Source organism: Phocoena phocoena, chromosome 1 (assembly GCF_963924675.1).
Source record: "Phocoena phocoena chromosome 1, mPhoPho1.1, whole genome shotgun sequence".
In the NCBI taxonomy this organism is placed as follows: domain Eukaryota; kingdom Metazoa; phylum Chordata; class Mammalia; order Artiodactyla; family Phocoenidae; genus Phocoena; species Phocoena phocoena.
The window spans coordinates 19,657,963-19,684,136 of record NC_089219.1 but is presented as its reverse complement, the minus strand read 5'-3'; the positions used below and the strand labels follow the sequence as shown (position 1 = coordinate 19,684,136).

Genomic DNA, 26,174 nt, shown 5'->3' with positions numbered 1-26,174 from the left:
CCACATTTCAGAAGCAGCAATAAAGTGTGGAATCCTTCTCGCGCTTTTAATCTCTCAAGTGATTAGATTAGGCCCACTCTATATAATCCAGGATAAGTGATCTCCTATCTACCTCCCAAGAAAGTAGCTTTTGTAAAAATGCCTGCAAAGCAGCATTGACTTGCACAAGCAGCTCATAGGACTAATTCTCCTTACGTAAGTGGTTAGTTCATTCGATGAAAAATTATTTCAAGGCAATTGTCATGCTTTATTAACAACAATAAATGTCTAAAATGTATCCTACTTATAAATCCCTGGAAATAAAACAGTCACCATTGTCTAATCCTTAGCACCAAGAACACTGTCCTCAGAATAGACATCTCAGACGTCATTCTGAACCTTTAGACTAACTTAAAGGTCAGCTATGAGCGCCTTCTGCATTCTGTCTCCACCTTTCTGACTTTTCCTAGCCAAAACACGGGAGTGAAAAACGTTTTCTAAGATAACGCATTGACAGGCATCCTGTGACGTCCCGGGGAAGGCGGCCCGCCGGCCGGACATGTGTCAGGAGGAAGTGGCCAAGAAGGGTCCAGGGAGGCACAGCCCGAAGGGGAGGAAACGACCCAGTTAACATCGGCCAGGCACACAGTCCCAGAGTCAGGTGTAGCCGGCGCGAGACCGCCTCGTTTTCACCCGGTTTCATCCAAGAACACTAAATAGCCACAGGCTGCTACCCGGATGGAGCTGCGACTCCCCCTGCCCACCTTCCGTGCTAGGGCGCGCATGCGCATCCTGGAGGCCATTGGGTGAGGCGGAGGGTGGGGCTCGGGGTGGAGAGAGGAGGGGAGCGGCGGTTGGACGAGAGGAGAGCCACGCCCACCACGCAACGTCTCTGCGCAGGCGCGGGGCGCCAGTTTCTGGTATTTTCGACACGTCTGCCGCGCCCCCGTTCAGTTCGCTTTTGGACGTTGGACGTCGGAGGTAGAGTTTGAGAGTCAGCCGTTCAGGAGAAGCAGCGAAAATCCTGTCTCCGTCCTTAACTTGAGAAGGAAGGCGTCCGTTGGGCCTTTCTCTCCTTGAGTGAGGCGTCGACGGTTCGTGGTGGGTTTTCTGGTGACGGGGTGGCCCTGCGCTCGGCTACCTCAAGGCGAGCGTAGCCGGGCCCTGTGGGCCCCGCGGAGCGTGGACGGGGACGGTGGCGGGGCGGGACGGGAAGGCCGGCAGCAGACGGCGCCACAGTCCGGAGTTCCGTAGGCCGGGAGGCCCGTTTCTTTTTCGGCCCGAGGCTGCCCGCGCGGCTCACTTCGGGACTTCACTTGTATTTTGTTTCTCTCGTTTGTTTTTAGGAACTGAGTTTTCGGGCAGGGGTCGTCAAAGCAAAGGAAGCTCGGAAGCTGCCGTCCGAGATGTCCACCTACGTGAACGACCTGTGGCCGGGCTCGCCGCACAAGGCCTCCCCCTCGTCGTCGCGGTCGGGCCCGTCCAGCCGGCTGTCCTCGGCGTCCGGGAGCCGCTCTCCTCCGAGCTCTCCGTCCCGATCCATCGTCTCGACTCGGTCGTGGTCGCGGAGCCGCAGCCGCAGCCGCAGCCCGCCCCGGCGGAGGAGCAGGTCGAGGTCTCGCTCCCGAAGGCGCCACCGGAGGAGGTACCGGCGCTACTCGCGCTCGTACTCGCGGAGCCGCTCGTACTCGCGGAGCCGCTCGCGCCCCCGCAGCCGCCGGTACCGGGAGAGGCACCACGGCTCCTCCAGGAGGTCCTACCGGTCCTTCAACCGCCCCCGCTCCCGAGGCCGCTCGCCTTACCGGAGGGCCTACGCCTTCGCGCGGGACCGCCCTTACTACGGCTTCGGCCGCACCGTCTACCCGGAGGAGCGCAGAGGCTGGAGGGGGCGATCCCGGACCAGGTCGCGCAGCCCAACCCCATTTCGTCTGAGTGAGAAGGGTGAGTCGTCGGTCGTCGAGAGAGGCGTTAGGGGAAAGAGGAAGGACTCCAGTAGGTTAATAGTTAAAACTACACTGTAGTGGGCGCCCAGTTTTAAAATGGACGGCATGCTTTCCCCTTGGGAGTAACGCTGTGCACGTTAAATGGCTTGGTGGAGGGCGGTTCTGGGTGGAGCCTTGAAATTGTCAGGGAGTTAGTTATTTACCCACCGTGTGCTTTTACTTGTTGATCACTTAGGGATGCTTGTTTTTCTCAGCAAAATAAGTAGAGTTCTTTTTCCATCAATAGAAATATATCTTACATGTGGAAGTACCATGTAAATGTCTAGATACTACTAATTTAAAAGCACAGACAATAGGGCTTCCCTGGTGGCGCGGTGGTTGAGTCAGCCTGCCGATGCAGGGGACACGGGTTCGTGCCCCGGTCCGGGAAGATCCCACATGCCGTGGAGCGGCTGGGCCCGTGAGCCATGGCCGCTGAGCCTGCGCGTCCGGAGCCTGTGCTCCGCAACGGGAGAGGCCACAGCAGTGAGAGGCCTGTGTACAGCAAAAAAAAAAAAAAAAAGCACAGAGTTTGTGAATTTTGAGTTTTCTGGAGAAACTACAGGATAAATGAACACTTTGTGTTTCTTTTGTAGATCGAATGGAGCTGTTAGAAATAGCAAAAGCCAATGCCGCAAAAGCATTAGGAACAGCCAACTTTGACTTGCCAGCTAGTCTCAGAACTGTTTCTGTATCTAAAGAAACCAACCGTGGAACAGCTGTACTGAATAATGGTGCAAAGTCTGAGGTAAGTGTTTTAGATTTATCCAAACAAAATCTTCAGGAAAGTACTACCAGAAAGATCTGATTAGCCATTTTTATTTGATTTGCCTTAGACTGCTTCCTGGAAAGGCTAGCTAAGTGTAATTTAAAATAACAGATCTGACAATACTAGATAGTCTCCCCCCGTGAAAATGGGAGACTAATGAACTTTATTTTCAGTTGACACAGTACTAATTACTTTCATAATTGTAACTGGTACTTTGGTGATTTCTGTGTAGTTACCAAGTTTTTCTAGCTAGTTTTTTATGGAGTATCTGTAGCGCTCATTTGCAGCATTATGTTCCCACAAATTCTGTACTCAACATACAGTATAGTTTATCTGCTTTATTTCTGTCTTATAGAAATCATGAATGTGGTCTCCAGACATTGATGAAGAAAATCTGTTGGTAATTGATACATGCGCAAAAGCATCAGAGGTTTAACTAATTTGAAGTTTATGTTGACACACTGAAAACTTAGTTTTTTGTTGGTAGATCCCTATGCATGCTAGAATTTGGGACAGGTACTAAACTAAACAAAAGTGTACTTTGTAATGGTGGGGCATCTGATATAGATGTCCCTTTCATAATATATGCAATATATTCCAGATGTTTTGAGAGATTACAGAAGAAGAGGCCTGCTTCACTTGCAGATAAGTTTATTACAATTCTCCAGAAATGTGCAGCATAAAATGCATAGCTTAAAGGTTTAGGTAGTTAGGAATTGATGACACTCAGTTAACATAGGAAAGATGGGTTATCTCCTGTCATTCAGACCCAGATGTGGGTTTGCCTAAGTATTAGTGGTGGACAAAAAAGATCTTAGTTCAGTCGCTTTTTCAGACGGTTAGGTTCCCAACTGGATGGGCAAATGCCTTAGTTCTTTGAAACTAGGTGTTTTCTGGTATGACTTGACTTTCAAAGTTACTTGAATTTGCATCAGGGGGATACAGTACTCCTTTATGGGGAAGAGTGTCTTAAGCCTATCATTGAATCAGTTTTGTTATGGGGAAAACTCAACAGAGCACTGTGTTATTTATTTTAGGGTGTTAACTCTTTGGTTACATCCAACTTGATTTGTGTCTCTACGAGTCAATTTGTAATACAGTTGGGCTGCTTTTTATACCTACAAGGGTATGGTTTTTTAAAACTTACTTTCTCTTACCTGTCTAGCTGTCGGATCAGTTAATAGAAGATGAAACAGAAAATCCCAACGAGAAGTCTTCCCAGCAAAAAAGCATAGCTTTTAGCTCTAATGTAAGTATATCTAAGCATTGAGCACTCAAAAACTGGCCTTAAACATATTTCTGTTATGTGGGTTTTTATTTTTGTTGGCTCATTGTTTTTATGCGGATAATTCGAGGCCTACTAAGCCGCTAAATAAATAGAATTAAAAAATTTTTTTTGTATGGTTCTTACAAGTGACCAATGTAATGGGCTCCTACTTTAATATCTACATTCTCAGTCTCAATATTTTGTCCTCCTTTTAATTATTCCTATTTTCCTTTTTAACTGTTAAAATATTCAAAAAACAAGTCTCAGAATATCCTGTAGTCAGAATATTTTAAAATGAGCTAAGGGCTTAATAAACAAAATTTCAAAACTATTTTTAATACTTCACTACTGCAATAGTGACATGCCTTGCATGTGTGATTTGATTGAATCAAGTTGCAAGTGCAGTCCGTGGCTTTGCATTTATTTGGTTGGTGTCTCTTTTAAGTTCTAGTTTTAAATGGAATTATTTAATGTATTTTGTAAAAAGCGAGTATTTTAAATATGTATAATAATATTTGTTTGGGAAGCTGACTTAAGAACTTGTTCTCTTACAGAATTCTGTAGCAAAGCCATTGCTTCAGAAATCAGCTAAAGCTACTGCTGAAGAGACCTCTTCAGGATCCCCAAAAATAGATAAGAAGAAAAGTCCATATGGACTGTGGATACCTGTCGAAAAGAACATCAATAGCTAAGGTTGCCTGAAATGCATTTTTTTTTTTGCAAGTTTGTTTCCAGCATTATTCCATTCCTTTGAACCATTTAGTGATAATTGTTGCAATTACAGATGACAACACAGAAAGATGTAAATACTTAATATTTAAATATTAACATTTTAGATTTCTCTTGCAGATAGGAGATAGCACAAATGGACCAGAGGTTACGCACAGGTGGCATTTTTGTATATATACTTGTAAATGTTTTATATAATATGGATTGGTTATGTAGAAGTGAAATTTTTAAGACAAACAGTAATTGAACTGTGTTGTATATATTTTATTAATAAATTTGTTTTTATTTTAGTTTCACTTTATTGTATATATTTTACATAATGGGTTTTTATTTAATGAAGAAGAATGAGGTGGTATCTCTTGTTTAAAGCCTTACTAATCCCAGATCCAAATCCATGGACTGACAGCATAGGGCTCTGTGATCTTACCTGAGAGTTTGTGAGAAATGTTGAATCTGAAATCTACCCCAGAACTGAATTAGAAGCTGATTTGTAAAGTACTCCCGGTTGATGTAGATACTCATTAAAATTTGGGAAGTTTGGCCTAAGACTTAAAAGAATACTGGCATAGTGTTATCCTGGAAGAATTGAGTTTCACGGCAGGAAACTCAGCCAGAGAGGGGTTGAAACAGAATGCCTCACTGGGTTATAAAATCAGAGGTTTCGTTGCATTTTTTTCTTATTATGTTTTAAAAAGTATTTATTGATTTGAAATTCTTCATTGCTTCTTACTGTAGCTGGGAAAGACCTTAACTAAGCACATAAAAATTTAGAGATGAATGTTACACTTAACTGAAAGGTCTGGGCAGTTGGTTTAAATGTTAGCTGATTATGGATTTTTGTGGTTTTGCCTGTTAATACATTCTAGTGGATACCAAAACTAGGAGGATTTAAGCCAGTTTTAGATGGTCTCTGCAAGTGTTAATTTGACTTCATCAAATGTTTGGATTAAACATAAAATGCCAGCTTAATGAATTTATTTTGCCTATGTGCTAGGCTTTAGCAACAAAACATGTCTTGCTAGAACCTAAGCAAAAAATAAAAATCCTAGTAGATCAAAAACATGCATGGGGTTTTATTTTAGTGATGGGGGTGGGTACTATTGATTGCTTGAATGTTTTTCTTTCCTACTCCTTGGAATCTTGCCCTAAGTTTGAACAGACTCTTTAGTTTGGGAAATAAATAGACTTCCAATAGGCAGGGATAACAAGTTAGAGAATAGGATGAGGAGAATATTAGAGGCAAGACAAAAAACCTGGGAAAAGACAAACACCCAGAAATTAGATAATAGATGAGCAGGCTTAAGTCCTAAATTTTTAAGTAGAAGTTGACTTTAAAAAGATGGTGAAGAATCCTCAAGTGCAATGTAATACTGTATTAACTAAAGCTGTGCTGTCCAGTATTTTACCTGCATTTCCCATGAAGACAGCCACCAGCCACTGTGGCTATTGACCACTTGAGAAGTTGGCTAGTATGACTGAGGAACTGAATTTTAAGTAACCACTTACTGGAAAGTGCAGATAATAGAATACTTCTATGGTAGAACATTGTATTGGATAAGAGCTGCTCTTAAATTTGACCCTATGAAAAATTTAAATGTACAAATTTAGACTTGGATATATACATTCCTGGACATATAATTTCTATTCCTATAGTAAAGCTATAGAACTCAAGGATTTCCTTCTAAGGGAGACTTCTGCAATGAATTGAGGACATAATGCTAAGATCATTTTCACCTTCACTTAGCTGGTAACAGAAAAGCACCTGCTTTGATTATGACCTTATGTAAGAGGTTTGGCTAGTTGCTATGGATATGTGCCACTTCTGAGATGTCACTTCTACAGTGGTCTTCTCCTTCAGCCTTGAGACTTGCCTATTTTCCCTTTATTAGTTCATTTTCTTTTTACTACCCAGTATCCTGAAAAGAATGTACACTTTCTCCATTTTTTTTTCATAATCACCCCATGAAGTCCTGTCAGTCCTTGTCTAACCTGACCTTGTCGTTTGTGTGTGGCCAGGACAACTGTGCTCAGTCTCTCCTAGGCTTTGTAACACAGAAGATAACTCGTTGTGCATATTCCCAGACTGCCTGTCATTACATAAGTGGGATGCAGTTGCCCAGGTGTGATACCACGTCATTACATAACCTGTGGACAATATAGCAAACAGGCGCTGACAGTGAGAAATTGTACCAAGAGACTAGATTTAGTGCTGTCCAATAGAAAGGAGAGCTTCAATGAAAAGTTAAAAGGTGAATTCGTTTTTTACCCCAGGATGTTAAAATATTTAAACATATAATGTAGAAAAGTGGTATTTTACTTTTTTTGGGTAGGTGTTGTGATTCAGTGTGTATGTTACACTTAAAGCACACCTCAATTTGCCCTAGTCACATTTCAGATGATCACTAGTGACATATGGTGGGTGGCTACCATTTTGGAAAGCACAGCCCTAGATTGTAGGTTCAGGTGTGTAATGCTTTGCTTTTTTTCTAGAGAAGCCATGATTACTGAACCAACCACAGCATGCTGTCCTTTGGTTTTCTTTGCTGAAGCACTTATTAAGCTTACCTAGCAAAATAAAACTTGTTCTTATGCGGGCTCACTTTTCACTATTTCTTCATGGAGTCCTTTCTCAAATTTTTCTGTCATTCAGGCAGAGATTTCCATGCATTTGTCTTCTTTTCTTTGACCTCTTCCATTATCTACAGTGGCTTTTTGTCCTTTGCCCACTGTTAGGATTCTATCCTTAGCCTACTCCCTCTACAAGCTCTTTTGCTAATTTCCTCCACTCTGTCTTTAACTACCATCTACTAACTGAAGAGTATCAATTTCTGAACTCTAGTTTCCAAAGCTTGCCTCAGCTCTTCAAAATGAACCTTTCCCATACTGGGCTAATTACAGTATTGCCTGTTTGAATTAGTGGCTCTTACCATCCACCTAGTCACCTTCAGAGTAGTCTTCAGATCATACTGACATCTGTTTTTTGGTTGGCTATTGGGAGCACTTGTCTCCTCTGGGGAAATCCTATTTGTCCTTTAAGCCCAAGTCAGTATGATGTCTTTGAAGACATTAATTTTTCCCTCCCCTCCTTTTCCCTTAGTAGAAAGGTATTATTAAATGTTTCTTTGAAAATACAGGAGAAGAAAAAACTACTGGCATGTTATTACTCTTTGATAAGATAGGGCAGCATGGGTGTGTATTTGTGTCAAATTATTTTTAAAAATAAGTAAAATTACCACATCTGTTCCCATTCCCAGCAGCAATCACTGTAAATAGTATGGTGCACATCCTGGATTTTATTCCTATTCCATACAAACCTCTTTATATAGGTAAGAGCATCTTTTCATGTTAGATCTGTCTCATTCTGTAGTTGTATGACTGTACCACAATGTTAAAATTTCGCTATTCACAGTACACTGAATATACCTTTATTATTAGCATTTATATTACCATCTTTATAAACCCGTCATTAGCTAAATCAGAGCTTCCTACTCGTTGATCAATAAGTGTGCCCATCTTATACTGATCTCAAGCCTAGGCATGTTTTTATTCACGTAACATGGCACAATCTTCACTTTCATGGGATACTCCTGACTTCAGGTTTTCTATCCTCTGTTTCCCATAATTACTACTAAAATCGCATGTCCTAATTTTTTAGTTACAGTTTAAATAAGGTTAGAATTCCAGTTAGCCTTTAAAAAAAAAGATTGTATTATGTGTATTTTAATAATATTTTCACCAAGTGTTTTAACTTACCTTCTTCCAAGGGATATTTGCTTTTTGAAGGATGGCATATTTGTAAAATGCTACTGGAGAATCAGTCTCCCACCCTCTATGCTTGCCCCATAAATGCACCTGGGCCATGGGATACAACATGGGACAGGCAAGCACCTGCTAATTGTGACCTCTTGGAGCAGGGAGGGATTAGGTTGAATTTCCAGTGACCACTGCCTGCCTTTCACTACCTACCATAGCTTATAAGAAGAATTAGTGCCAATTTAGCAACTCACCTCTGAAGCTCCCAAGTTCAACTCCAGGTCAAGTCAAATGTATGACAGATTTCAGCATGATGATGACTTGTGTTCGTATCTAAGGATTTTAAGCCTAGCAGAGTGCACACATTAAGCACACACTTCAAACACAGAAATACAAGACATTTTTCTAAAACAAATGAATAATAAATATATGAAAATACACAGATTTGTAGAACATGTCTTTACAAATTATAAAAGGAAAAGAGTCCTGATTTACTGGTACAATTTGGCAGAACAGTTCCTGAAGGAGATTAGACAGCTGTTCTTCTTTCCAAGTTTTGCTTAATTTCAGCTGTATATTTCCCATAGAATCTTTCTGCCTTCTTGTTGAATTTAGCATTTCTTTCATTAATGTAGTCAATATCTGCATCATCATTATAAGGACGTCTCCGGCTGTATTTGTCTCGTTTCTCAATTCTGTAATGGAAACAAATATACAGAATTCAAAGCGGCATTCCTTTTTTTAAAATTTATTTATTTTTGTGTTGGGGCCTCGTTGCTGTGCGCAGCCTTTTCTCTGGTTGCCGTGAGCAGGGGCTACTCTTCATTGTGGTGATGGGCTTCTCATTGCGGTGGCTTCTCTTGTTGCAGAGCATGGGCTCTAGGACCGCGGGCTTCAGTAGTTGTGGCTCGCGGGCTTAGTTGCTTTGCGGCATGTGGGATATTCTCGGACCAGGGATCGAACCCATGTCCCCTACGTTGGCAGGTGGATTCTTAACCACTGTGCCACCAGGGAAGTCCCTCCTTTTTGTTCTTAATAGTTAAGCCTGAAAGCAATATCTTTAGAAAGCATCCTACAAGGATATATGTTCAATGAGCATTCTTCTTGAATTTAATCTTAACAGTATCATCAGATGATCTGAAGTTTGGGAAATTACCCAGGTTCACACTGAAATATGAGTGGTCACATATTACGTTGAGAGAATTTTTATACGTACTCTGTAGATTCTGCCTAGTAGTTACCCCATTCAAAACACATATAAGCAACATAAGTGTCCATCGACAGATGAATGGATAAAGATGTGGCACATATAAATGGAATTCTACTCAGCCATAAAATGAAACGAAATTTGAGTTATTTGAGGTGAATGGACCTAGTGTTTGTCATACAGAGTGAAGTCAGAAAAAATACCGTATGCTAACACATATGGAATCTAAAAAAAATGGTTCTGATGAACCTAGGGGCAGGACGGGAATAAAGACACAGACGTAGAGAATGGACTTGAGGAGGAGGGTGGGGTGGGGGGAGGGTAAGCTGGGACGAAGTGAGAGAGTAGCATTGAAATACATACACTACCAAATGTAAAATAGCTAGTGGGAAGCAGCTGCATAGCACAGGGAGATCAGCTTGATGCTTTGTGACCACCTAGAGGAGTGGGAGAGCGAGGGTGGGAGGGAGACACAAGAGGGAGGGGATATGGGATATATGTATACATATAGCTGATTCACTTTTTTATACAGCAGAAACTAACACAACATTGTAAAGCACTTATACTCCAATAAAAATGTTAAAAAAACCACACACATAAAAGTGGTGGTGAATGGGACCATTCTTCAAACTAATAATTCAAATGTTCCTTAACTTCAATCCAGTTGCTACACTTCAAGACCATATAGTTAATTTTGTTATTAAGCATGAATCACTACTAAAACTTTAGGCTGCATTTGTAGTACTTACTGCTTTTCCAAGTCTACGACCATCCTATCAGTTTCCTCTGTGGAAGGCACGTGTGTTCCGTGAAGAAGACTGTTAGATGTTGGGTAGAACTCCTCTCCACTGAAAAAGAGTGAAGTGGTGAGTAACACAAAAAAAGATCCTATACCTTCAGAACTGGACAATGTTTAGTGGTCAAAAGTGGAAAACTGAGATACTTGATTTCAAAGAAATAGAATTCAGACCAAAAAATATATAAATATCTACTCCTGGGACTTCCCTGGCAGTCCAGTGGTTAAAACTCCATGCTTCCACTGCAGGGGGCGTGGGTTCAATCCCTGATCTGGGAACTAAGATCCTGCATGCTGTGTGGCCAAAAAATAAAAAACCTCCAAAGCCCAAATGAGTTAGCTGAGGACCACAGGTTAATGGAATGAACGAAGTTCATACAGTAGGAGAGCTTGAGTAACATGCTCAGTTGAGGGCACAATTTACAGCCCTCTCCACTATCTACACTATCACTGTTAAAACAGTCTTGATCTTTAGCACAGTACCTGTCTTACATAATTAGGTAAGGAGTGTAGTTTACCATTGTTTACTGTGCATGATGAAAGAAAGTATTACTGTGTCCCTTACCTGTGGATAAGGGTAATAGCAACAGTAATAATCAATGATAACAAATAATAGCCAATACATATACAGTGCTTTCTATGTGCCAAGCACTGATTGAGGGCATTGTATGAATTTATTTAATCTTGATAATAACCCTGTGAGGTGGGCACTGTTGTTATTCCCTATTTACAGATGAGGAAACAGAGAAAAATAGTGTGACACAGCTACTAAGTGGTGGAGCCGGGACCCAAGGCCAGGAAGCAAAGCTCCAGAATCAGCACTCTTAAATTCAAGGCCTTTCAGTAACATACATGATGTATGCTTTTAAATCACATCGACTTACTGCTTTTCTCTCAGTCTCTCATATGTTTCCATGTCAGGTCTGATCTGCTTTGTCAACCTATGATACTGGTGTAATTGGGCAGCAGCATAATCTGAAAAAATGAGAACCCAAACTATTTTAGATGTTGGGTGGGGCATTACTAGACTTGTTAAATGGGCCATTAATAGGCCCATTCAATAAAGTAAAAGCCATTTTTACCTGAAAATCCCAGATTGGGGTTTTTCCTCCTCTTTTTCCTCTCCCATTTTTCTGCATCTTCTGCACTGATCTCGAGCAACTTGACTTTCTTATAGTCTTCCCCTCTTGCTGTACATTCCTAAAACGAGGGGAAAAAACATTAGCTTTATTGCCTTATACAATTCCTTAATTCCTTTCAAATCAAAGGCCTAAAGACTGCCATCAAGACAGTAAAATGGCCAGTTTACAAAGAAAATTGTGGAATCTGCTATATCTGTAAGAAATAATACATCTATAAAACTGACACCAAAGATAGCTGTGGGGAACACATTAGATGTCCATCAAAATCCTTTCTTGCCTCCTTTCTAGGCTCATGGCCGCCCATTTCTCAATGTCCCTTGGAGCTGCATCAGGCCAGGTGACTTGGGCTGCTCAACTGGGAACTGATACAGGAGAGACTCATGAGCTTTATCTTTTCTTATTGTTGGAGCTTTTGTTACTGTAGCTTAACCTTTTACCCTAATATCCATTATGTGGCTGTAACTATGTGCCAGGCAGTGTTGTAAATGTCTTCCATATTTTATTCTCAAAACTCTCTAAGGTACAGATGAGGAAACCAGAGCTGGAATGCTTAATGCTTAACTACCATGCAATATACTGCCTGAACAAAACACAATATAATATTTGAATCCACAGCTTATGAAGGTGGCAGGAGTGTACTTACTTTTTCTTTTCTTTTTCCTGCAATTCCCATTCCAAATGAGCTTTCTTAGCTTCCCAATTTGCAGGTAATTTAAGTCTTTTATCTTCCTCCACAACTTCCTGGTGATTTAATTTTCGAGCTTCATTCTACCACCAGGACACAAAGTTTGTCAGCAGAGGTATGGAAACAAATCCAAATAAATGTTACCTATCTTGTATGGTAGGCCATCCAAAATGGACTTCTGGATTTTATCCTGAAAGGAAGGGAGCCACTGGAGAAGTTTGTGTGAGAGTGTGTTTGTACTGAAGAGATTTCATGTAGGGGGAAGAGAGGTAAACACCAATATCTATATCTTTAAGTATTATTTTACTGCCTTCAAGGAACCATGTGGTAAAGATGGAAAGAGCAATAGTTTGGGAGTAAGAAGGCCTGAGAAATATACTGATTTGACTACTCCCTAGCTGTGTGATGTAAGCAAGTCACTTAGGATTGGATTGAAACAGCATTTCCCAAAGTATGAGTTCCACTGTACAGAGGTACTTGAGATGATTTTAGATACTACTGAATGACACAGTCACATACTGAGAAAGTGATTCCATTTCTCATTCCTTTTTTAATTCAGATTGGGTTGAAGACAAAGTTTCAGTTTTAACACCTCTAAAAACACCTATCTTAACGCCTCATTTAGTCTCCCTTTAAAAACAAACAGAGGGGGCATTCCCTGGTAGTGCAGTGGTTAAGAATCCGCCCGCCAATGCAGGAGACACAGATCGAGCCCTGGTCCGGGAAGATCCCACATGCCTCGGAGCAACAAAGCCCGTGTGCCACAACTACTGAGCCTGCGCTCTAGAGCCTGCGAGCCACAGCTACTGAGCCTGCGTGCCACAACTACTGAAGCCTGCACTCTAGAGCCTGCGAGCCACATCTACTGAGCCTGCGTGCACAACTACTGAAGTCCTAGAGCCCATGCTCCACAACAAGAAAAGCCACTGCAATGAGAAGCCTGCACGCCGCAACAAAGAGTAGCCCCCACTCACCACTAGAGAAAGCCCATGTGCAGCAACGATCACCCAATGCAGCCAAAAATAAAATAAATATTTATTAAAAAAATAAAAACACTGAGGAAGTGGACAGGTGGTCACACTTACAGTATAAACCATGAAGGTGGTATGAGAAGGACTACAATCTAATTCTCCTATTATCTATGAAATTCAGAAAGTTTTAGGTGACAGAGTTAGTGGCAGAGTTAGGCCAAGAACCCAAATTTCCTGATTTCTAGCTGGTTTTCTTTTCTACCTATAATATTGTAATATCTCTTTAACCACAATACCATCAGCACACTCCCCAAATAATTCCTTATTATCAAATATCTTGTCAGTGTTCACATTTTCCTGATGGTCTCATAAGTGTTCATTATTATTTTTACAATCTGTTTGAATTGGAATTCAGACAAGTCCCACATGTTGCGATTAGTCAATATGTATGTACACCTCTTAAGGTTTATTTAATGTATAGTTTCCTTTTCCATCTTTTTTATCCATTGCTTTTTTGAGGAGTGTGAAAATGACTGTGTTGACTGTCCTATTGTTTCCCAAAGTGGCATCTGCTAGTTGCCTCCCTATAATGTCCTATAACATATTTTTTGACCCCTGTATTTTCTGTAAATTGGTCAGCAGATCTAGTGGTTTCATCCAATTCAGGTTTTTTTTTTTTTTTTAAAGATTTATTTATTTATTTTATTTTATTTTTGGCTGTGTCGGGTCTTAGTTGCGGCACGCGGGATCTTCGTTGAGGCATGCAGGATCTTTCGTTGTGGTGTGCGGGCTTCTCTCTAGTTGTGGCGTGCGGGTTTTCTCTTCTCTAATTGTGGCGTGTGGGTTTTCTCTTCTCTAGTGGCATGCGGGTTCCAGAGCACGTGGGCTCTGTAGTTTGCGGCACACGGGCTCTAGTTGAGGTGTGCGAGTTCAGTAGTTGTGGCATGTGGGCTTAGTTGCCCTGTGGCATGTGGGATCTTAGTTCCCCGACCAGGGATTGAACCCGCATCTCCTGCATTTTAAGGCAGATTCTTTACCACTGGACCACCAGGGAAGTCCCCAATTCAGGTTAGATTTATTTTTAGCAAGTCTACTTATATGAAACTGGTGCTACATACTTCCATCAGGAGACACATAATCTCTGATTTTATCCTTTTTGTGATGTTCACAGCCACTGACTGTGATCCGGTGACTCATTAAGAACTGCAAAAGGGGGATGTTTGAATTATATCATTGCTTCTTCACACATCATCCGGCCTCCTATTTTTTTTTTTTTTACAGTATTTCAAGTGAATTAAGTATGTCCCACTAGTTTTTAGATTGCGTTTTTCTGCGCAAATAGAGATAACTACCATCCTCACACATACCTCTTGTCTCCAGCTGCCTGCTGACCTATCCTAATGAGGACTTTTCCTTTGCTCTTGTTCCTACTGCTCTATACCACTTCCCCAACTCCTTTACTTGTCTAATAATATCCTACCCATTTTTCAAGCAGCTTAGTTGTCACCTTAGTCTCTAGTTGTCTTCTTCTCTGCACTTCTGAGGCACTTTGTTCCTCCCTCTAACATACCATTTACCAAGTCGTGAAGTAATTATTGATTACGGATCTGCCTCCATGACTGGACAGCAGCCTTACCATATTTACCGCTGTATCCACACCATCTGTTGATAGTTGGCTATAGCACACTAGAGGCCATTAGGCGAGGGGCTGTTTTTGGATGAATGACGCCAACTTGCTGCGTGACAACAGACAAGTTACTTTCCATTTCTGGTCCACGGTATCCCCTTCCATGAAAAGAAAGGTTTGACAGAATCACTTGAGCTGAGAGGAGGGTGCGGGGAGAGGATGCTTAAAAAAATACCAAAGTCTGTGTTTAGAAACTGATCAAATCAGACACTCTGGAAGTGAGGCCTAAGCATGTCTAGCTTTTAAAAGGTCTCAAAGTGACTTCAGTGTGATTCCAGGTTGAGAACCACCGGGACCGAACTTTCATCTAGCTCTGCAGGTCTGTCAACACGCGCTGGTGCGGCTTCCTCGTCGCTCCACAAACGCGCACGGGCCTGGCCACGTGACAGGTCTCAGCTGGACTCTGGGGCGACTCACCCACTTCAGGTGCAGCTCCCGAAATTTGCGCAGTCTCTGTTCGCGCTTCTGGGCGGCCAGCTCCTCGGCCGCCGCAGGGGGCTGCTGTTCCTCCGCGCCGTCTACCGGCACCTGTGGCGGAGGACAGGCTGGAGGCGGGGCCGGTTCGGCTTCTTCCCGGACGGCCCAGGTGATTTCCCGCGGTTCCCGACAGGCCGGGCGCCCTCACCGCCGACCCCGACCCCACAGTGTCTGCGCCCCCGTCTCTGCCTCCCTGGCACTACCTCTTCGTCTAGCCGCCGTCGTCTAGCCTACACTCCCAACCGTTGGGCAAGACCAGCCCCACCCACCTCCTCTGCCTTAGCCTTTGCCGCCATCACCCAGTAGCGCTTTTTCCCTAGACTTCCTGCGACAACTTTTCCGAGTCTCCAGCTCACTTCCGTCAGCCAGCAGCCACAGGTTTCGGGACAAAGCCCCGCCCCTTTCTGCTTCCCCAGCTGAGGAACCAATCCCTTGGGCTGTATCCGATTGGGCCAGGCTTGGGCCCAGGCGCACAGAGTGGAGACACGAGGGCAGCGCGGCGGAATCGTCTGAGGAAGAGGGGTAAAAGGAAGAAAACGCCACCAAAAGTGTGAGAAAGCAACCCAGAGCACAGATTGTGCCCATCAAGTGACCAAAGTAGGCCTACAGTCACCATCACAGCATCCTATCTTAATCTTTGCGTGGCGGTACAACGCCCGGTACAACGGAAGCTCCAAGAGAACAGGATCTATTTCTGTCTTGTTCACAGCGGATTCCCTGTGCCCCGAACTGTCTGAATGAAGAAAGGAAGGAACAAATTGACTGAGGGTACTTGGGATCTCTTCCTGAAGCATCTCCGAGATGCAGAAAGATTTCTTGGATTAATGTGAGATTTTGACTTTCTTCTCAGAATTCTGCATAGGACACCATTCTTCGTATATCTGTCCATTCATTCAGTAATGAACTGTATAACCATTCTCTACTTAACTCGTCTATTCTTTGGTTCATCATCTATGAAAAATAAATAATAATACAATACCCATGTTACAGAGTAGTTTGAGGACAAATTCGACAATATTTGTGAAATATTTGTGACTTGTGCCTGGCCCATAGCAAATGACCAATATACCAGTTGGGATTAGGTGTGTCCTCCTCCTAAGATGTCTTTAAATGTTTTTCTTCAGGGGGCCCTAACCTTCACCACCTTAAGGGTCAGTTTCCCCTGTTACAGCTTTTCATACTGTCTTCTTTGTGGTGCCTACATAAATAATTAAATAAGCGTGGAACTGACTGTTTAGTGCAGTTAATTTAAATGAGACAAGTTTCTTAACAACTGTGAAAGCAGCAAATCTAGCAGTCATAAGCTTATATTTTTTCTACATTATGATTTGACAGAGCAATCCTAACACATATTTTTATTCTTTAGGAATACAGAAATGTCAGTTATTTTCAGTATGATCACTTAACCAGAATTACACGATTTGTAAAAATATTTTATCCGTCAAAGCCCTACATACTCAAACCAAGTAATTAAGGAGAGTTTAATAAAGGGACTGTTTACAGAACTGTAGACTGGGTTAAGAGAAACCAACAAAAGAGTGAAGCATTCCAGGGCTAGCAACAAGAGGGAGCCATTGCTACCCCTAATCCTAAGGAGAAGAAGGAAGGATAGGATAGGAGAAAGTCTTCAGACAGAAGATGTGACTAAAGAAATGCAGCCAACTCATAATTCAGTCAGGGAATAGATATTCTGACCATTTATTCTCTTCTATTCTAGAAAGCATCACTTTCCCACTAAATCCACTTGTGAACTTTCTATTCTGTTCCTTTTTTTTTTTTTGGTGGCCCATATGGGGACTGAACCCATGACCTTATTCTATTCCGATTATGTGTCATTTTCTGTGCCAATGTTTTTACTGAAGTCTCTTATTAAATTTTAATTCCTAGTAAGATAAGTTCCTTCTCAGTTTTTTTTTCCAAAACTACTCTTGGCTGTTTCTGTAAAAAATTTTTAATTTTGGAATTGGAAATATATTAATATGATTCGAAGTATATATACAGTAAATCCCCCAGATTGTCATTTATATTAGCTTCTTGCAAAGCAAAAATATGTTCTTAGTAACCCTAATCCTGCCCATTGCCTCTTAAATATAGCATACTATAACCATATACAGGTCTGTACCTTGCATTTTTCATTTAGTATACTTTGGAGAACTTTCCAAATTAGTATACAGAGAGCTGCCCCATTCCTTATTTATTTATTTATTTTGGCTGTGCCACGTGTCTTGTGGGATCTTAGAACCCCGACCAGGGATTGAACCCGTGCCCCCTGCATTGGAAGCACAGTGTCCTAACCACTGGACGGCCAGAGAATTCCCTGCCCCATTCCTTTTTACAGCTTCCCCCGAATGTACCATAATGTATTTAACCGGTCTTCTATTGACAGACGTTTGAGTTGTTTCCAATTTTTTGCTTTTACAAAAAACTGAAATGAACAACCTTGTACATAAGTCAGTTTATGCCTGTGCAATTGTACCTGTAGGATAAATTCCCAGATAGCTGGGTCAAAGATTAGATGCCTTTGTAATTTTTATAGATATTGCCAAATTGCTCTCCCTAAGGGTTGTACCAATTTTCAGTCCTACTGAGACAGGCTGGGACCTGGGACCACAAGGAAACAATAAGGGACTAAAAGTAACTGGGTACATGAGCAGTTGGGGCAAATTACGAAACACACAATACAAAAAAGGCCCAAAACCCAACTGCCTCTTCTGAGATGTCAGGAACAAAAGCAGTCTACTGCAGCATGATCCCTGAACACAGCACCACCAAACAGGTGGGCAGACCACCTAAGCCAACCCTCTGGCCCAACCTATGGATCCGCCCCTACCATTTAAAAGGACCAGCTAGCGTGCCCCTTCTCCACCACTCCCTCAGGGAGCTCAAGGGCACCTGTACTTGTTTTCACTCCCTCCTGCTGCAGCAAGAGTCCCAATTCAAACCTTGCTTGAATTCCTCATCTGGCCTCATCAATTTCTATTGATTAAAGAGTCCAAGAACCCTGGCTGGTAACACTTCACAGGCTCACCAATAGTGTTTCACTTTACTTTTAGATTTTTGTCACAATATTTTACAGTTCCAAAAAAAACAAAAACAACCCACTGAGATTGATGGAATAATATTACATTTATACTCATTCGAGATACTCATTTGTGATATTACATTTTTCTATTGTCTTCCAACCAGAAAATCCTTCATCACTTACTGAAATTTAGTTTCTTTGTACTTTATTTCGTATTTTTCTTCACATTACCGTTTAAATTTTATACCCAGGTATCTTTTCATTTGGGGGATTACTTTTTCATTTCCACATCTAATTAATGGTTTTAGTGAAGAAAAAAATTATTTTCATGTATTTCTCTTGTATCCAGAACCTTAACTGAATTATATTAATAACTTCAGCACTATTATTAATTCTGGCGCAGTTTCACCGCTGAGCACGAAGAACGAACAGCATGGGACGGGTCCTGCTCTCCTGCAGTTTACAACGTCGTTGGGGAAAAAGAAAACGAACAGACGAGAAAAACATCTTACATATATTAAAGAGAAAGAAAGTGGTAACATATGACAGTACTAAGGGCCTACGCGATACAACGTAGTCAGGGGAAACCTGCCTCGGAGGAGGTGACACAGGTTAAGCGCTGAATGGAAAGCACTTTTCGCTCAAGGGTGCAGCACACAGTTGAGGTGACTTTCCACGAGACTCCCAGCTCCACCATTCCTACCTAGCCACCCTCTACCGAAACCGCCAGCGCTTCTCTCTGCCTCCACCCTTCCGGCCCCCGCCTCTGCGGCCTTTTGCGGCTGCGCAAGGCCCTGCCCAATTGAAAACGTCTCACTGCCAAAAGGGGCAGGGATTGGTCCTAAATTCCTGAGGCTGACAGGAAGGGGCGGGGCTTATACTAGGCTATTAATCTGTACTGACGCTGCAGTCCGAAGGCCGGCGGAAGTGCTCCGGGTTGTTGCCGGAAGTGGGCGAGGAAAGGTTGTGATGGCGGCTGCGACAGTAGCAGAAAAGGTGAGTGCTGCCGGCTCTTTCCAGGGGTTTTAGTTGGGGAGGGCTCTGAGGGACGGCAAGGGCGAGAGGTGGAGGAGGTGCTTGTGTGCCGGGCCAGGAAGGCGCAGATACTTTGGGGCCTGGGTCGGCGGTGAGGGCCCGGCCTGGACTGTCGGGACCCGCGAGTAATCCGCCTGGGCTCTCCGGGGAGAAGCCTAACCGGCCCCAACTCCAGCTTGTCCTCCGCCACAGGTGCCGGTAGACGGCGCGGAGGAACAGCAGCCCCCTGCGGCGGCCGAGGAGCTGGCCGCCCAGAAGCGCGAACAGAGACTGCGCAAATTCCGGGAGCTGCACCTGAAGCGGGTGAGTCGCCCCAGAGTCCAGCTGAGACCTGTCACGTGGCCAGCCCCGTGCGCGTTTGTGGAGCGACGAGGAAGCCGCACCAGCGCGTGTGACAGACTCGCAGAGCTTGATGAAAGTTTAGTCCCGATGCTTATCAACCTGGCAACACCTTGTAGTCACTTTTGGAAAGGGACATGCTTTCACCAAGCTTTCCTTCACCCCCATCTGTTTTAACTTAGTTGGGCTAGTTTGGGGGTCTCTGTTACTAACCGCCTCCGTCCTGTATGATTCTAGTAAACTCTTCATTTTATCTAGGGAAATACGTGGAGCTAGAGACTGGAAGAAACTTGTGCATTAAGAAAGCTAGTTGCCTCTTCATTCAAAAATAATCAGCAAATCTCGGGAAGTCTATAGGGTCGGTGGTTCAGCTAGCAGGTAGGGAACTAGATGAGTAAGATAAGTCCTCTGCTCTTAAGTAGAGGAGACGTTCTAGCTAGAAATTACATTGTGATAAGTGCCATGCTTGAGTGAGGAACAAAGTGCCTTGGGAGTGCAGTGAAGGAGAGATTGGTATAGTTTAGGGGCCCCCAGGGAGTGCCTCGTATAAGAGGTGACACCTAAAGTACTGCTATAAAGATGAGTAAGATGTTACCAGAAAAATAAAGAAGTTTGAGGAAGAAATATCTAAGCAGAGGGAACAAATGCAAAGGAAGAGAATTCATATCAAGGATAAGAGTCCAGCAAACAACTGGCTGCAGTTGGAGCTGAGAAACAAAAAAGCAGCTCTTGACTGTTTCACCTCAAAGGGGCCTGACTGGTAGCTTGGCCATGGTTTCACAAAACTCCAACATCACTCTGACTGGCACAGTGTGATGAAAACAAAACTGTTCAAACCACAGAAATGACCACACAGCACCCACTTCTGCTAGCACCAGTGACAAATACAGCACTAGCCTCACTCCGTTAGTTCTGCTTCCTGTATAAAAACTGAAGATACCCAGTCATAGAATGCCCTGGCTTTCTGACAGTGCCTAATCCAGGGCACAACCGTGCTTCCTTGAACCTTTCCCTCCAGTCACCTGATACAAACTCAAATCCTGTAAGTGGCTCCTCCTAACACCCTCTCACTGAAATGCCTCCAGTTCCCCATGGTTTGCTGTTTCCTTCAATGCAATACACACAACTTTGACTACACGTGTGTTCTTGGTGTCTTCAACTGGAGGGCATTGTCAGAGCCAAGAGTATGTGAGGGATGGTTGTTGAGAGGAATGTTCTGGGTTTTTCTCTTTACCCAGAAAAATTTAATAAAGAATTCAGCACACTTACATATTTACTTGGAGGGACTGTGTAAAGAACATGGGGTTGGATTAAGAGACATGTCTTCCTGGACTAACGGCCACCAGCCTGTAACCCAAGAAACATCTAACTTAAGTTGTCCCTAAGATGGTATACTCGTTTTGTTTTATGCAGTTATTTTAAAACAGACTCTACATACAGTAATTTAAATGGAAAATGCCTTTCATTTGACATGATGTAAACTGCTAAAATATCTAAAGAGGAGGGGGGACTTGGGAAAGGTTAGAGATATTATGATAGGTATTAAAGCCCCCAGCCCCAAATTGAGGCTTCTTCTTTGCAGCAGTCAGGATTAAAAGAGAATTGAAAGTAGAATATCTTTCTCATAATGTGAGACATTAATGCCCAGGCCTTTGGCACAGCAAACCAGTGCAACTCAGCACATTTCTTGCCTGTATACAAATGCAGCCCTAATTAGGCCGTTTCCTTGCTTAACATCCTCTGATGGTTCTCTTGCTTTTAGGCTAAAATGGAGTCCTCTTGTTAACGTGTCTTGACCTTCCTCAAAGAGGGAAATATTTGTTTGGATTTATTTTCGTGTTTCAGACGATAGCCTTTTTGCGTTTATGGTTTTAGAATGAAGCTCGTAAATTAAATCACCAGGAAGTTGTTGAAGAAGATAAAAGACTTAAGTTACCTGCAAATTGGGAAGCCAAAAAAGCTCGTTTGGAATGGGAACTACAAGAAGAAGAAAAGAAAAAGGTTAGGAACTACTCTGCTATTCTCATAAGTGGTTTATTCAATCTTTCTAGAGTATTAAGGCAGTAAAAAATGCTTTTTACCAGCTACCAAGCTTTGGGTGAGTAATTTAACTTCTCTGTGCCTATGTTTTCTCATCTGTAAAATGGGACCTGTAATAATTATTTGAGTTAATTATGAATTAAATGAGTCAATGCATGTAAAACATTTAAAAAAGGGTCTGACACCTGATAAATGTTGAATAAGTATTATTTTTTAGATTGATGTACTCACTTCTTATATACCATAGTAGATTATCAAATTTCGTTCAAATATTAATCATTATTTTTAATGTATTGCTTGATATCTTTATTTAAAATAGGTCAAATAATTGCTTGGATCATTTGGGCAGGCATTAGCTTTTTTTCCTTTCTTTTTCAGGAATGTGCAGCAAGAGGGGAAGACTACGAGAAAGTGAAGTTGCTAGAGATCAGTGCAGAAGATGCAGAAAGATGGGAGAGGAAAAAGAGGAGGAAAAATCCCGACCTGGGATTTTCAGGTAAAACTCACCTTTACTTTATTGAATGAGCATGTGAGGTAAGCGTTGCCTTCAGTGTTTCTGGTTTTAAGAAAGGATATACCCCTTCATGGAATATTCTCCAAGAGGCTTACTCCCAAGAAAAATACAAACATATTTCATAGGGCAGAAGTAAAAAAGGCTGTGCTTGAGGCAGCTGGATCCCTTTACTCATTGTGCTGAAATTAAAGCCTGTATTATCAGCGTCTTCGGGATGGAGGCTCTGCTTAGATTAGTGTGTATATTGCTAATAATAATTTTGATTTTTCTCTGAATAGTAATGACCAAACAAGGAAATACGTCATTTCCGATTCTCATTTTATTTTTAGATTATGCTGCTGCCCAGCTTCGCCAGTACCATCGGCTGACCAAACAGATCAAACCGGACATGGAAACATATGAGAGACTGAGAGAAAAGCAGTAAGTTGACAGGACTAATGCCAGTCCTTTTTCATCCTGAAGTGATTTTCTTTTTTTAAACATTACACTTTATTTGTTTATAAATTTATTTATTTATTTTATTATTTTTGGCTGCATTGGGTCTTTGTTGCTGCGCGCAGGCTTTCTCTAGTTGCGGCGAGCGGGGGCTACACTTCGTTGTGGTTTGCAGGCTTCTCATTGCAGTGGCTTCTCTTGTTGCGGAGCATGGGCTCTAGGCGCACAGGCTTCAGTAGTTGCAGCACATGGGCTCAGTAGTTGTGGCTTGTGGGCTCTAGAGCACAGGCTCAGTAGTTATGGCGCACAGGCTTAGTTGCTCCACGGCATGTGGGATCTTCCCGGACCAGGGCTCAAACCCATGTCCCCTGCCTTGGCAGGTGGATTCTTAACCACTGCGCCACCAGGGAAGCCCTTCTGAAGTGATATTGATGTACTTGTGCATGTATATAAACGTACATACATAAATACAAACAGACTGCAGTGCTTGGGTATGGGTTATCCACAGCTGTTTAAGAATAGTTTCTGGTCGTGATGACACTATTTATTGCTCATCCACAGCAGTTAAGCTAACCACCTGGTTATCTTTCTAGCTGGGCATACTATGACTGGGTGTTGAGAGTTTAATACCCAGATTACCATAGTTATTCAGATATTTTGGGACGCAGAATGCTTTAGTGCCAGTATGGGTGAACTTCTGCTGTAAAGGACAAGATAGTAAATATTTTAGGCTTTGTGGGCTATGTGGTCTCTGTCATAGCTACTCCACTCTGTCCTTGTGATGTGAAAGCAGAAGCAGCCTGTAGAGGTGATATAAACAAACGGACTGTGTCCTGTCCCAGTAAAACTGTTTATAGAAACATGCTGCAGCTTGTTGGCCTGCTGTAGTGGAAAGAGAAATATCCTGAGCCTAGAAGCAAGTCCTTTAACCTCTGGCCCTGGGCTCTTTCATCTGTAGAATGAAGGTGTTGGCATAAGTGATTTCTTACTTCTGTCCCTTCTAATCCTGTGTTGTTGTTTTTTAAAAGGTAAGGTAGGATCCCATAGTATAAAGATATGTATGTATTTTGTCTCTCATCGTGAATGGTAGTTTAGTTTGAAAATGTGGAGCACTTGCAGTGTTACTCCAAGTCCCTGTTGCCATCTTTCCAGTGAGGAAGAGTTTTACCCAACATCCAACAGTCTTCTTCATGGGACACATGTGCCTTCCACAGAGGAAATTGATAGGATGGTCGTAGACCTGGAAAAACAGTGAGTACTCCGTGTAGCAGCCTGAAATTTTAAACGTTTAATGACAAAATGGACATAATATGCTTAGAATGAATTGAGAAGACAGATATTATACTTCCTCATTTCTGACCTAGCATCTCTAGTGGTTTTGGGGACAGACAGTAAGGATGGGTTGAGTCCCTATGATTTGGAATGAAGAAACAAAATATTGATGGAATTGAGTTGTTATAATTGAAAATTATAAAGAAAATTATTCTTTAAGAAATTATTCTTGTTTTTACTTTAACAACCATTCCACTCTTTGATTTGAAGAAGTACAAATGTTCTAGTAAATCTGTCTTTGTATATTTGTGTTTCTTCATACTGATAGGAATGTGATTCCTGATGCTGATCAGGTAGAGCAAAATGAACTTATATTACAGGAGCTAATACACTTAAGTATTAAGAATAGTGTCTAGTATATACTGTGTACTCTGTTCATATTAGCTGTGGTTATTATTAATATAATTACTGTTGTAATTATTTTCTGTTAAGTGATACTTCATGTGTCCAGTTCCTAGCAGTGTAGCATTGCTCTTCTAGAAACATTGTAAAGATGAGTTTGTATTTACTAAATTTCATGGTTCATACCCAGGGTTGTGCTGTTAATTGGCAGTTTCAACTTCATCTTGATGAAACTGGCCTTCCTCCCGCCCCTTCCCAAAGTGCTAGTCTTAAGTGTACTGATTCTATTCTATTTGGCCATGTTTTATTAAGATCAATAAAGAAGGCAGTTTTGAATTTTATAAATTATTTTCTTCGCCCAGAATTGAGAAACGAGACAAATACAGCCGGAGACGTCCCTATAATGATGATGCAGATATTGACTACATTAATGAAAGGAATGCCAAATTCAACAAGAAGGCAGAAAGATTCTATGGGAAATATACAGCTGAAATTAAACAGAATTTGGAAAGAGGAACAGCTGTCTAATCCCTTCAGGAACTGTTTAGAAGCTTGAGAATGGAGTGAAAATTTCTACTAGCAAATTGAAGTTCTCTTCAGAGTTACACCAGTAAACCAGAACTCGGTCTATGCCTTCCCACTCAGCATTTAAAAATAAATGTTTTTTCTTAAACTTCTACTTCCATGTATATTTCCACATTTTTGTGCTTGGATATAAGATGTATTTCTTATAATGTACTTGTTTTGTAAAAATCTACTTTGTATAAATTCTATTATTTTTCTATGTATTTTCAATGTGTATGACTGTTGAATCTTTGAAGCATTTTGGCTTTAAGAATGCTGGCAGCATACGTAAATGCAGTCATTGTTACTTTGAATGTTTTTATGAATTTGACAAAATCTAGAGCTGGACTCAGGAACTATTTGGGGTTGTAGACTCCAAAGCTAAGGACGGTGATGAGGAAGGGAGCAGTGGCTGCTGGAGGGTGGGTATAGGCTCTACCCGGGTTGCTTAGGACCAAGTTCAGGAAGTAGCAGGACTGTCCTCCCATGATTACTGACTATGCACAGTTCCGTTTTAAAAAAGGAAATGTGGAATAGAATCCCTGCTAAACAATTTATCATTTAAAACAAGTATTTGTATTTGCACATTTATATATACACAAACATACACATACATGCTTCCATTCCACAAACATGAAAATTTTTTCTATTATAGGGAATTCCAAACATTCAAAAGAAGGCAGAATAGTACAATGAGTCCCGTATACCCAATGCCCATCTTCAATAATTATCAACTTAATGCCAATCTTTGTTCTGTCTTTATTTCTATCCACTTTTCCCTGTATAACTCCTGTGTTATTTTGAAGCAAATACTAAATATATAATTTCATCTATAAATATTTCAGTATGTATCTGAAAGATGAAAACGTAAGGCCACAGTACTATTATCGCAATAATAGTTTAATAAAAGTCAGGAGTGAGAGATTGGTATAATTTTTTTCTATGTGATGGTAACAATACTTAGTACCTAATTAGGACATTGCAAATTAAGGAAAATCAGAAATTCAGAGAAAATTTCACAAATATTTCAGCTTTTGTGTTTCATGAACATTTAATACCACTGGTAATTGTTCCCTTTTAAAATTTATGTAGTACTTTCTATTTCTG

At 41.8% G+C, this 26,174-nt stretch overlaps 3 protein-coding genes across 3 annotated transcripts; 2 read left to right on the top strand and 1 right to left on the bottom strand.

Moving 5' to 3' along the window:
* Positions 1–1,385: 1,385 nt before the first annotated feature.
* RSRP1 (arginine and serine rich protein 1) lies at positions 1,386–4,689 on the top strand. Its single transcript, XM_065875886.1, has 4 exons — positions 1,386–1,920; positions 2,558–2,709; positions 3,896–3,979; positions 4,552–4,689. The coding sequence occupies exons 1-4, from the start codon at positions 1,386–1,388 to the stop codon at positions 4,687–4,689; spliced, it is 909 nt and encodes a 302-aa protein (XP_065731958.1).
* A 4,319-nt stretch (positions 4,690–9,008) lies between these two features.
* On the bottom strand, positions 9,009–15,740 carry LOC136121930 (pre-mRNA-splicing factor SYF2-like). The gene is made up of 6 exons (XM_065875814.1): positions 15,714–15,740; positions 15,385–15,495; positions 11,565–11,682; positions 11,367–11,457; positions 10,436–10,534; positions 9,009–9,174 (listed from the first exon to the last, which is right to left on the bottom strand). Exons 1-6 carry the CDS (start codon positions 15,738–15,740, stop codon positions 9,009–9,011), a joined length of 612 nt encoding a protein of 203 aa, XP_065731886.1.
* Positions 15,741–19,408: 3,668 nt separating this feature from the next.
* Positions 19,409–25,291, top strand: SYF2 (SYF2 pre-mRNA splicing factor). The gene is made up of 7 exons (XM_065872492.1): positions 19,409–19,462; positions 19,694–19,804; positions 21,716–21,841; positions 22,259–22,376; positions 22,724–22,814; positions 23,982–24,080; positions 24,866–25,291. The coding sequence occupies exons 1-7, from the start codon at positions 19,436–19,438 to the stop codon at positions 25,029–25,031; spliced, it is 738 nt and encodes a 245-aa protein (XP_065728564.1). The 5' UTR covers positions 19,409–19,435; the 3' UTR covers positions 25,032–25,291.
* Positions 25,292–26,174: the final 883 nt, after the last annotated feature.